The following is a 12,834-nucleotide window of genomic DNA, read 5'->3' as shown; positions in this document are numbered from 1 at the left end:
ATTACTGGCACCAATACGAAGAACTAAAACAATTTTAAAACTAAAATATTTTTAGACGGACTGGACGTGCTTCATACAGTGGGGAATGTAAGCAACATTATGAAGTTATGGTTTAGATTTTATATATAAAAGAAAAGTTTGTAATAAAAAGTCATTTTTAAACATGGCACTGTATTGGAAGCATCTTGAAGTAGCTCATCCATAAAGCAGAAGACCAGCTCATGCTTAGTCTCAAAACTGCTTCAGGAAGCAACAACAGGACGTGAACTGTTAATTGGGAGCTTTATGAAATGGGTTCTTATAGCCACTTAGCTTCATACAAGCCTAAGATGACTAGGCATCCCTTTGGAGCAGTGGAAACATTCTCTGGAGTGATGAATCATGCTTCACTATCTGGCACTCTGATTGATGACTCTGGGTTTGGTGGATGCCAGGAGAACGCCAACATCCTGAATGTAGTGTGCCAACTGTATGGTGTGGTGAAAGAGGGGGCCGTTTTTCATGATTTGGGCCGCTTAGATTCAATGAAGAGAATGTTACAGCTACAAAAAAAACAATTCATAAAAGTGTATGCTTCCAGGTTTTAAGCAATAACCTGCAGAAGATCAATCCTGTAACCTGCAGAAGACCAATCCTGTAACCTGCAGAAGACCAATCCTGGTGGCTCAGGGGGTTAAGACTTTGAGCAACTAATCGGAAGGTCGACCAACGTGCCACTGTTTGGGCCTTGAGGAATCCCCTTAACCTCAACTGCCCCAGAGGTGCCGTATCATGGCTGACACCTCATTCCTGTGATATGCAAAGAAAAGAGAAAGTTTGGTGTTAGAGAATTCGTTTTCTTGTAGAAAATCTTCTTTGAAGAGGAGCAGTTATTACAGCTGCAACGGGGTGGGGAAATTACATCCATGAGTTACATCCTCAATGCATTATACTTAGTTTATAACGGATGGCATAATACAGACTTCACAGTTATGGACTCTTGAACCCGGCCAAGCTGTGTTTCTTTACAGCGAGGAATCAAAATCAATTTAAAGTGATAAAGCGAAAGCAGTCGTGAAGTCGCTACAGTGCCAGAGCTCTTGGCTGTCCTTGACTCCTTGGCCTCGGTTGCTGGAACATCACGGCTTTTCTTCTTGCTGCTGCAGTGTCCATCACTCAGAGGTCACTTCTGTGATGAGTCATTTCAGGATGAAAACTTTACCAAAGTTCATTTGTTTTATAATGAATTTCACACACAGGGAACAGATATTTGTAACTGTTTGTAAATTAACACTAAGATGGGTAGTGTGTTTAAAGAACAGAAAAGACTACTTTCAGGGTTAGTGGGTGTCAGTGTATAGGGTCAGTCAGGGTTTAGGGGGCTTGGTGGCTGTGAGGTGTTGAGGAAAAGCTGTTTAATGTTTTTTTTTTGTGTGTTGGAGAAGGGCTTTAGGGTAGAGAGTTAGGTTGAAGGTTTTAGGGCAGAAATTTAGTAATTCATTTGAAGCACTGAAAAAGACTTTTAAGGTGTTCAGATTTTAGGGTATTCAGGAAGGGCTTTAGGGTGTTTGATGGGGCTTTGAGATGTTTGAGGTGGCTTTAGGGTGTTCGATGGGATGTTTGATGAGGACTTAGGGTATTTAAAGGGGGTTTAGGGTCTTTGACGGAGAGCCTTAGGGAGTCTTATTGAGCTTTAAGGCATCAGAGGGGGCTTTAGGGTTGTTTTGGGGGCTTTAGAGTGTCAGATGGGGCTTTAGGGTGTCTAATAGGGCTTTAAGGCATTACATGGGCTTTAGGGTGTTTGAGGAGGGCTTTAGGGTGTCTAATAGGGCTTTAAGACATCAGAGAGGGCTTTAGGGTTGTTTTTGGGGGGCGTTTAGGGTGTCTGATAAGGCTTCCAGGCATTGCAGGGGGCTTTAGGGTGTTTGAGGTGGGCTTTAGGGTGTTTGAGGTGGGCTTTAGGGTGTCTAATAGGGCTTTAAGGCATCAGAGAGGGCTTTAGGGTTGTTTTAGGGGTGGTTTAGGGTGTCTGATGGGGCTTCCAGGCATTACAGGGGACTTTAGGGTGTTTGAGGGGGCTTTAGCGTGTTTGATAGGATGTTTGATGGGGATTTAGGGTGTTTGACGAGGGGTTTTAGGGTGTCTGATTGGGCTTTAGGGTGTCGGATGGGGCTTTAGGGCATCCCCCCCCCCTTTTTGTTTTATGCTCCTCTGACTTTGCAACTGTTCTTTTTTGTCTGTATGAACTTGCCAGTCTTCCCCTCCTCCTCTCTCTCTTTCTCTCACCTCTTCCTCTGCTTTCACTCTCTCCCTCTCTCTCTCTCTCTATCCCTCATCAAACTCCTATAAATATAATTTCCTGACCTGGAATGTCAACCGGACCAATTTCTCATGCTCTCTCTCTCTGTCTTTTTTTCCCGTATTTCTCTTCCTTTCTTTTTCTCCTTCTATCTATAACCCTCTCAAATTCTGTCTTTCTGTCTCCTTTTCCTTCTCTCTTGTGTCCCAGTTATAAAGATATTCTACAGTCTTCTTATTAACACTCTAATTATAGTGTAGTCTGATTTACACTGTAGCCTGTGGGAAGGAAATGGGGATCAGGTGTGTGTGTGTGTGTGTGTGTGTGTGTGTGTGTAAGAGAGAGACAGAGAGAGGAGGAACAGGAGAACATGTGTCTTGTGGTTTGAGGAATATAAGAGTGAGAGAGAGAGAGAGATGAAATGTACCTGCAATTGCTTTGATCCAGTTACTGCGCACACGTGGGACACACACTCTGACCCTGTGTGTGTTACGGAGAAATGACAAGTGCTGTGATGTGGTTTTAGTATAAAGAAATATGCATATCTGTGTGTGTGTGTGTGTGTGTGTGTGTGTGTGTGTGTGTAAGAGAGAGAGAGAGATGGTGATGATCACGTTTCCTTTTCTATGGAAGATGAACAGCGCCCCCTAGTGACTGTGGTGCCAGTACTGTGTGTGTGTGTGTGTGTGTGTGTGTGTGTGTGTGTGTGTGTAACCTGTCGTGTGGGTTCAGGAACACGGTAGCGGCAGCAGGAGTGTGTGAGACGGACGGCTGTGTCCAGACTAATCCGATGACCCACTGACACGTAGACGGGTTTAGTGCTGCGGTCTGAACTGCGCAGAGCCTAAGAGAAATCACACACACACACACACACACACACACACACACACACAGTATTATAATTATACTAACAAATAAATAAGTAATAATAAATAAATTATTCACACCTGTCCCAAAATTTTTCCTGAATCAGTGACCAGTGGGAAAGTGTCACCCGCTTTACTCAGAGCACTGATCTGCGCGCACACACACACACACACACACACACACACAATAAAGGACAAAAAAGGACAAAAATTATTTATAACATTTGTTTTTAGAGTTTATTCTTCTCTTAACAGACATACAACAGGGTTATAATTAAAGTCATGTAAAAAGGTGACATAAATTATTAAACACTTTTTAAATTATACAGTATTTTATAATATTTTCAATATTTTAAAAATATTATTTGCATCATTATATGTAAAACCATTATGTTTTTTTCCTTATATTTTACACTAAAAGTATTCTTATATAACAAGGCAAGCATACATAAAAAAATGTGAAGAAGAGTAAAAATACACACACACACACACACACACAGGTGTTGCCGTAATACACACGTCAGACTGACGCAACTTGCTGAAACACGCTGTGTTTGGCTGTAATTGCGTGTGTGTGTGTGTGTGTGTGTGTGTAAGCATGTATTTACAAATATGAAGTGTAACCCGGCGGTGTGTTGTGCGCACTTCTGTGCTGTTAGAAGGGGGCCAATTAGAAGGGTGCCAATATTTTGTACTCCACGTGACCTGTGTGGAGCTGAACAGTGGCACAGAAAGGAACCAATCAGCTTTTAGTTACCATAGCGTGCTCTGACGCAGGGGGCGGGGCTCTTACCTGTGACAAGTGCTCATCATTCTTGGCCACACCTTGAACCTGGAGCAGGTTCTTAGCCACGCCCACACAGGGCAGGTCCGATAGGATGCCGAGGTGACACGCCAAACCGAACTCTATACACACACACACACATGCATGCCCACATGGAAAGAATCTATATGAGGATATATGCGCATATATGAAGCCTATATGCAGTATAAATGCATATATATGATAATATATATGCTGCATATAGGCAAAATTGAGGTGCATATATGTGCATATACAGGCCATATAGGTCTCCTGTATTGCTTCTTTATATCCACATATAAGCCCTATATGTACATACAAGATATGTCTCCTATATAGCTCATGGCAGGATCTGGTCATTTTAGCTCATATCTCACTTTGGCAATTGTCATACATGATGCGCTCATATTTTATATTATCAAGGCAATAACTAAGAACTAACTAAATAAAAAACACATTTTAGAATTTCTGTCGCATTATCTGCTAATGACCCGAGGCAGGACACGCCCACACGCCAATCACACGGAAATCAGTCCGGCTAATTTACATACTAGGCCACGCCCCCGGACAAGGAAACTCTTCAGAATGTTCTGGAAAGTGGGAGGAGTTTACATTTACCTTAGAAGAAGACTGTGTGGCCCTGACGACGAACGGGAGCATTTTGAAGAGAGAATCCAGGGGGACACACTGGGTAAGTTATTAAGTCTTATATAACTCTTATTCTGATAATATTAAACTAATATTAGTAAATATTTTCCTCACTTCAGCTAGCTCTTGTCAGCTTGTGTGACACATTGGCTTTCAATGCCATTTACATAGTTTAGGTAAATCATGCTAACATGCTGCCTTTCTGTATGTAGCACAAACATGATATTTCCCGGTGGCTAAGCTAATGCCTTATGGAGATAACAGATGTTTATAAACGTTTTAATAAATAATCATTTATTATAATTATACTGTCTTTTGTCTTTTCTAGATGCTACATTGAAGAAGTGGCCGGCAGCCACCCGAGGGCAGACAGGCACATCTATCAATTCAAAGCTCACGAAGCTGAGAAGGTCCTCAAAATATATATATGTTTTCTTCCTGTTGAGTTTTTTTGTCTTATTTTTGTTCTTTTACTATTTGATTGTTCTTAAAAAAATAAAAAAATAAAATTTCTACATTTTGGGCTTTTATTTATGTTGTCTAACAGCTATGGATTTTAATAATTTTACTAATATCTAGGTAAAAATATAGGTGCATATATATGCACATAGGTATATATATGCACGTATATATGTACACATATATGTACATATAATATAGGAAAACGGCCAATTTTATATATGTCACATATATTAAAAACCTATATCAAACCTATATTAAAACATATATGTTTTATATAGGTTTTTTCCGTGTGGGTGAATACAGATGTACATTAATATAGTTGTGTAGTAGTAGATTTAATGCAGAGAGAGAGAGTGTGTGTGTGCGTGTGTGTGTGTGTGTGTGTGTGTGTGTTCTTGTCTTCACACTGACCTCTGTAGTGAAACAAACCGTTTCCATCTACAAACACCACCTGCAGAGGGACAGGAAAAGCCACTGACCATCATCATCATCATCATTATTATTATTATTATTATTATTATTATTATTATTATTATGAAGCACATTAATCTGAATTAAAGAGAAAATATCCTGAAAATATTCCGGCAATGTGTAAAAAAAAAATAATCAAGCTGAGGGTGAGACATGCTGGGGGACGATAGCACAGTAAAAGATTAGATTAGATTCATTTATTTGTCATGTGTACCCTTCAGCACAATAAAATGATTTTTTCGCATCTCCCTGTTAGGAAGCTGGGGTCAGAGCACTGGGAAACAGCGCCCCCTGGGGGCCCCCTGGAGCAGACGGGGTTAAGTCAACAGTCAGCATGGTGATGCTGGGGCTCAAACTAGAGACCTGCACATGATGGGAGACCCGCAGGACCCAGCGCACGGTGTGTGGCACGGGACAAAATTTTATGGGTGATTGCGGGTGCGGGCGGTAAGGTATGTGAGGGTTTCCGGAGAATAGAATTAATCGCGGGACTCCCGCAAAATGAAATTATCCTAAAATTTATTTATTAAAAACAAACACTGTATTATATATCTACTGCACAAAAGTAACAAGAACGACTTAATTAAAATAAAATCAATTTACTGGCGCAAATTATTATTAGCCTATTTCTAACAGTTCTGAGTGTATTCCGATGTTTTGAAAAGCTCCTCGTTTGTGTCCATGTTCATCACTCCATTTAATCAAACTCAAATAAAACGTAACATATTTATTTTCCGTTTCTTTTTTATATATACTAAGAAGGGAAGCAATTAAAACAAATAACAGAGTACAGGAAGAAGCAGTAAAAATAAAACTACTTATATGTTTACCTGCGGGAGTTTGCGGGCCGGAGCGGGACAAAACTTAATAATATACATATTTTTGCGGGAGCGGGACAGAACAGGACTGAAAAATCCGTCCTGCGCAGGTCTCTAGCTCAAACCTCCGACCTCCTGATCAGCAACTTAGTGCCTTACTTGTTTGAGCCACTTTGTGTGTGTGTGTGTGTGTGTGTGTTTGTAAAAGAAAGACCTGTGGCATTAGGTCAGGCTGCTCACTCTGCAGTGTTTGCAGAAGCTGCAGCAGTGGTGGAGCCTCTCTGAAGGCCAGAAACCCTGCAACATACGGAGAGCTAAGACACACCATCCTACTGACATCATACACCACCTACAGAGAGAAAGAGAGAGAGAGAGAGAGAGAGAGAGAGAGAGAGAGAGAGAGAGAGAGAGAGAGAGAGAGAGATGCTCAATGCTTCAGATATGATCAATCCTCTGGAACATTTCATTAATTTAAGGAACAAACTGGACTTGAGGGATAGAAGGATGTAAGAAGGAAAGGAAGGAAAGAACTGATGAAAGCAAGGAAAATATAATATGAAGGATAAAAGTATGTAAAATTGAAGGTAAGCAAAAAAAAAAAAGAACGCTAAGGTAGAAAAGATAGCAAAAACAAAGGATGAGAAGGAAGGTAAGAAAGTTGGAAATGTAGAAAGAAAAAAGAATTGAAGTAAGGAAGCAAGAAAGAGAGAACAAAAGTAGGTAAAGAAAAAAAGGAAAGGATAAAGCAGGAAGAAAGTCAAAATGAATGAAAGGACAAAAAAGGAAAACCATGAAGAAAAGAGACTCAAAGAAGAGAAATGTAAGAAAACAATAAAGAAAGGTAAAGACAAGGGAAAAAAGGAGGTTAGGAAGAAAGAAAGAGTGAAGGACAGAAGAAAAGACTAATATGGAGATTAAACAAACTAATGCATGGAGGCAGGACCACCTGGAGCTTAAGCTTTGGGCAGTTGAGGGTAATTCTGACCTAAAGCTGGAGGTAGTTAAGGGTAATTCTGACCTAGAGCTGGGGGTAGTTTAGGGTAATTCTGACCTGGAGCTGGGGGTATTTGAGGGTGATTCTGACCTGGAGCTGGGGGTATTTGAGGGTGATTCTGACCTGGAGCTAGGAGCGGTTAAGGGTAATTCTGATCTAGAGCTGGGGTAGTTGAGGGTGATTCTGACCCAGAGCTGGAGGTAGTTGAGGGTGATTCTAATCTAGAGCTGGGGTAGTTGAGGGTGATTCTGACCTGGAGCTAAGGGGTATTTGAGGGTGATTCTGAGCTGGAGCTGGGGGTAGTTGAGGGTGATTCTGACCCAGAGCTGGAGGTAGTTGAGGGTGATTCTGACCTGGAGCTAGGGGTATTTGAGGGTGATTCCGACCTGGAGCTAAGGGGTATTTGAGGGTGATTCCGACCTGGAGCTAAGGGGTATTTAAGGGTGATTCCGACCTGGAGCTAAGGGGTATTTGAGGGTGATTCTGACCTGGAGCTGGGGGTAGTTGAGGGTGATTCTGACCTGGAGCTGGGGGTAGTTAAGGGTGATTCTGAGCTGGAGCTGGGGTAGTTGAGGGTGATTCTGACCTGGAGCTAAGGGGTATTTGAGGGTGATTCTGACCCAGAGCTGGAGGTAGTTGAGGGTGATTCTGACCTGGAGCTAAGGGGTATTTGAGGGTGATTCTGACCTAAAGCTAAGGGATATTTGAGGGTGATTCTGACCTGGAGCTGGGGGTATTTGAGGGTGATTCTGACCTGGAGTTAAGGGGTATTTGAGGGTGATTCTGACCTGGAGCTAGGAGCGGTTAAGGGTAATTCTGATCTAGAGCTGGGGTAGTTGAGGGTGATTCTGACCCAGAGCTGGAGGTAGTTGAGGGTGATTCTGACCTGGAGCTAAGGGGAATTTAAAGGCGATTCAGACCTGGAGCTGGGGGTATTTGAGGGTGATTCTGAGCTGGAGCTGGGGTAGTTGAGGGTGATTCTGACCTGGAGCTAAGGGGTATTTGAGGGTGATTCTGACCTGGAGCTAGGAGCAGTTGAGGGTAATTCTGACCCAGAGCTGGAGGTAGTTGAGGGTGATTCTGACCTGGAGCTGGGGGTATTTGAGGGTGATTCTGACCTGGAGCTGGGGGTATTTGAGGGTGATTCTGACCTGGAGCTGAGGGTAGTTGAGGATGACGAGATGAGCGCAGGCGTTGTGTTCATCCCCTTTAATAAATGACAGGTCGACCCCACCAACTCGCTCCAGCCCTCTGAAGTCCGGCTCCTTCTGCCACTCCTCAGTGTCCTCTAACACCAACTTCTGCTTCATACACTCCTGCTCGCTACACACACACACACAAACACACACACAGATCTGTTTCTGCTTTTGAGATTATAACATTACTTTTACACTAAAAACTCAAACAGTATAAATAACTTGGAGGTGAGTTTGTGTTCAACCATGTTTTCTACAGCAAACTCCATCCTGAAGGAACAGATCAAAGAAAGTAGGAAGGCATGTGAGAGAGAGAGAGAGAGAGAAAGGAAGAGAGAGGAAGTAAGTAACGGATGGAAGTGAGTATGAAAGAAGAGGTATTAATAAGGGAGAAATAAGGACCGCATGGACGCACAAAACAGAAGAAAGAGACCAAGACAAAAAGGAAGAAAGTAAGGAAGGTAAGAATGATGGAAGAACAGGAGGTAGCAAGGAATGAAGGACAAAATGATAGAAACTAAGAAAGAGAAAGATAAAAGGACGTGAAGATGGAACAGAAGTAAATAAGGGAAAAAGACAAAAAAGAAATAGATGGAGAGGGAGAAAAAAGAGAGCAATGTCCAATCAAAAGAATGATTGAAAGACAGAAAAAAATGCTGAATGGAATCCGGAAGGGAAAGGAAGTAAGAAACTGAAGGAAGTGAAAGAGAGAGTAAAATAGAGAGGGACGAAGGAAACAAAAAGTGGGATGGAAGTAAAGAGGTGGAGAGAAAAATAATGAACTTATATAAGTGAAGAAGAAAGAAAGAAATGAAAGGAAGATATTAGAGAGAAAGAAAGATTTATGACCCATTTATTCTGATTATCACATCGTTTAGGGGGCGTTTAGGAGGCGTGCCCAAATGAAACCTCGCTTCAAGGGGTGCTTCGGTTCTCTGAGAGTCACGTGACCAACGACAAACGAAGCCTCGCATTTGCCAGAATCATGTGACTGAATCATCATACAGTGGAACCTCGGATTGCGAGTAATGTGTGGTCTGCGAGTGTTCCGCGAGACAAGCAAAGATTTTTAACAAATTTTGACTTGGAAAACGAACAAGTCTTGGTTTACCAAGAATCATGTATCACGCATGCGCTTCTTGTTTTGACGCCGAGAGTCACGTGATCACAACTGAGCCAATGGTTTTTCTCTCTTGTGCTGCGGAATTGTGGGTAATCGTCTCCCTCGCTGAGTCTTAGTGCTCGTCTCTTATAATCATAATCCGTGCACGCGCGTACTGTTTACTATAACACTGTGACCACGTGTGTGTGCGTAAAACATATTTTAGTTTGTCCATATTTTCTTTTTCACACCAACACACACACACACACACTCACCTTTACATCCCCCCTCCCCCCCCCCCCCTCCTCTTGGCTTCCCACACACACTCTCTGCTTTACACAGAAACTTCGCTCTGTAGCAATTTTTTTCAAAGATAAAGAGCCAGGTCTTTTTTTTGTTTGTTTTTTTTTTTACTTTACAGCAGTGCTTCCGTTAGTATGAGCTCATTAGTGATGTTTCTCGCTAATATTTTAGATAAAACAGCCTTTCTGTTAATGTGTGTGTGTGTGTGTGTGTGCATGCACATTATACACACACACAGCGCCTGCATGCATAAACGGAAACACACCTGTCGGGATTTATTTTTACTCGTATTAATGGAAAAGTGCAGGTTAAATTTTTTTTTTACTTAATATTTTGTATTAATTCTTTTTATGCTTTTATTTTTTTGGGCTGTAGAACAAATAATTTGAGTTTCCATTATTTCTTATGGGAAAATGCGCTTTGATTTACGAGTATTCTTTTTGCAATACGAGCCCGCGTCTGGAATGAATTATGCTCGTAATCCAAGGTTTCACTGTATTGGAAATTATTGTTCATAATTTCATAAAATCAAGATTCAGGAGACCTTTTTTTGCATTTCTTTATAAACTTTACATTTACCTTACTTACATATGAGGAAGGAACATGTGTACAAAAACATCTGGTTTACATTTAAGACCTCAATTTATTTAATAATCAGCAGTGTTACTGTATCTGGTTTTTGTTCTTTTCTGTTTTCTTTTCCCGCCTCTGTTAATTTTCTTTATTGTGTGTTTTAATTATTGATTTGTGATTTAAGTCCTTAACACTGACTGATGAATTTATATCTAACTATATAAATGATATATTTAATTAATCTTATTTATATATTCTGTTCAAATATTCCAAAGCCAAACAGTAGCTTATATATATATATATATATATATATATATATATATATATATATATGTTTGTGTTAGTAATTAAAGAAAGCCTTTTCTATTGCAGATCCTCAGTTAGTTTTCAGAGATGGTGATTATGTGCATAAACATTTCCTTTAACACTATCGAGTTGCTACACAACATTTGTCCACTAGGTGGCAGCACGAAGAGCTCCTGAATGAAGCTCCACTGTATAAACGTTGTGCTGAAGCGGAGGGTTTGGAGCCGCGACACCCACATGAGGCTTCACCGCGCCATCACTACGGGTTACATTACAACAACAACTGTGTAAATAAACTGTGTGTGTGTGTGTGTGTGTGTCAGACCTTTCCCATCTCTTCACCACCTCCTCTTCTGGAGCCAACATTTAAATCTCTCTCTCGCTTTCGGTTTCTCCAGCTTTTACTTCCGGGGTTCGCACTTCCGGGTTCTGACGACAACCAAGAGTGGGCGTGGCTAAGGAGACCCAACTCTTCAGTAAGGAATAAACTTTGTCTAAAAATCTACTCTATGTTTATAATAGACATTTTACTGAGTGTTTTTAGACATTATAATTTTACAAATATTATTAAAATTATATTATAATAATATTACTTGTGTATAGTGTGAATTTTACAGCCAAAAGTTTTTTTTATATTTGGATACATTGTATTATATTCTTATTTAATTTTTAAGTCATAGGTGGTCATATAAACATTTCACTTTATATCATAACTGTATATGTTACAAATAAAATTTTAATTTGAAATATATATACCTTTTTTGAGAACTTTGTCCTCTTTGTTCCTATTTACAGTTACAGTGGTGTCCCATGATTGATCTTATTACCTGAGCATCTTCTCAACATCTCATTCTGCCTTCTCATATAAACAATAATAATAATAATAATAATACTCATTCTCAGGTAAACTAAAAAAACAAGCACTTTCTAGCAATAATAATATTAATAGAAAAACCATTTACAAAGTAATAATGATAATGATAATCTCCATAAAAAGAGATTATAAAACACCATCATAGCTCTCCTGGGACATTCTTTTACATTCTTGTTAGATCTGTCCAATTATAAAGACATGCTAAATATTTGTACTAGATCAGGACAGACTGGTCCACCACCCCACACATGCCTGTGGCTCCACAATCACAATTTTAGCTTTTATTCCTTTTAATGTATGTTTAAAAACTAAATTAAAAAGACCTATTTAGAGCATATTAATTAAGTTCCTGCCCACATATCTCAAATAAACTGAGTAAAGACCTGTTGTTGTTCACGAAATACATAACCATAAGCATCTGACTATTATTAAACATTTCCTTATGTCTTTTTCCTGTTTGAAATCAGAATACAGTACCTTAAGGAGCTGCTTGTAATCTAGAGATTCTCCACAAGGAGGCGACATTAACAGTTTAAAAAAAACCTTATATATAAAACGCCACAAAAACCTGCCTGCAATCTAAAGATTCTCCTCAAGAGGGCGACAATACCAGTAAGTTTTGCTCGAATTGTAATACCAGTTGTGTTTTTTAGGTGTTAAAATGACTTTTACAAGTTTTATATCTTTGTCCACCTTGATTACAGAATTACGTATGTTTAAGTTTAAAGCTCACATTTACAATCACCCCATAATACAGGCTACATTCCTGAAAAGCTTGTTTCCTGAGATACACAGCAATCACTTATTTAACTTTTTTTTTTGCAAAAATTATCCTTCATCTCTTAAAAAAAAAAAAAAAAATCCATCCTTCCAAAATGGATATTAATTTACATTAAAAAAAAGTCTTAAACATTTTTCTCCTGAGCACTTTTGATGAAAAAAAAAAAAAAAATTCACATAAAAAAAGGATTATATTGTTGCAAATTGATGGGTATTTAATTAGATCAAAACATCTTTCATTTTAAAAAATGACTTATGGCTTATTTTGATGGTTTTATTATTATTATTATTATTATTATTATTGCTTTCTACTAAACACAACTTGCCTCACAGCAAAACCAAAAATTATGAACATTTATTT

General features: G+C 39.6%; 1 protein-coding gene and 1 long non-coding RNA gene across 3 annotated transcripts in view; one reads left to right on the top strand and one right to left on the bottom strand.

Moving 5' to 3' along the window:
* LOC128526920 (endonuclease V-like) overlaps positions 1 to 11,208 on the bottom strand; it is a 14,827-nt gene extending 3,619 nt beyond the window's left edge. The window contains exons 1-8 of one of the 2 annotated variants that reach the window (XM_053499144.1): positions 11,145 to 11,208; positions 8,491 to 8,662; positions 6,560 to 6,694; positions 5,468 to 5,507; positions 3,938 to 4,050; positions 3,226 to 3,294; positions 2,994 to 3,122; positions 662 to 789 (exon numbers count right to left, since the gene is read on the bottom strand). In XM_053499144.1, coding sequence (XP_053355119.1) covers positions 784 to 789; positions 2,994 to 3,122; positions 3,226 to 3,294; positions 3,938 to 4,050; positions 5,468 to 5,507; positions 6,560 to 6,694; positions 8,491 to 8,662; positions 11,145 to 11,185 — 705 coding nt within the window. In that variant the 5' untranslated portion in view covers positions 11,186 to 11,208 and the 3' untranslated portion in view covers positions 662 to 783. Of the gene's footprint in view, positions 1 to 661; positions 790 to 2,993; positions 3,123 to 3,225; positions 3,295 to 3,937; positions 4,051 to 5,467; positions 5,508 to 6,559; positions 6,695 to 8,490; positions 8,663 to 11,144 lie in introns of those variants that run through there. The other variant, XM_053499143.1, reaches the window with a different exon arrangement.
* LOC128526921 (uncharacterized) lies at positions 4,400 to 5,103 on the top strand. The gene is made up of 2 exons (XR_008360825.1): positions 4,400 to 4,637; positions 4,923 to 5,103. It is a non-coding gene; the product is annotated as an uncharacterized LOC128526921 (long non-coding RNA).
* Positions 11,209 to 12,834: the final 1,626 nt, after the last annotated feature.

Source organism: Clarias gariepinus, chromosome 6 (assembly GCF_024256425.1).
Source record: "Clarias gariepinus isolate MV-2021 ecotype Netherlands chromosome 6, CGAR_prim_01v2, whole genome shotgun sequence".
Taxonomy (NCBI): domain Eukaryota; kingdom Metazoa; phylum Chordata; class Actinopteri; order Siluriformes; family Clariidae; genus Clarias; species Clarias gariepinus.
This window is presented reverse-complemented; position numbering and strand designations above follow the sequence as displayed.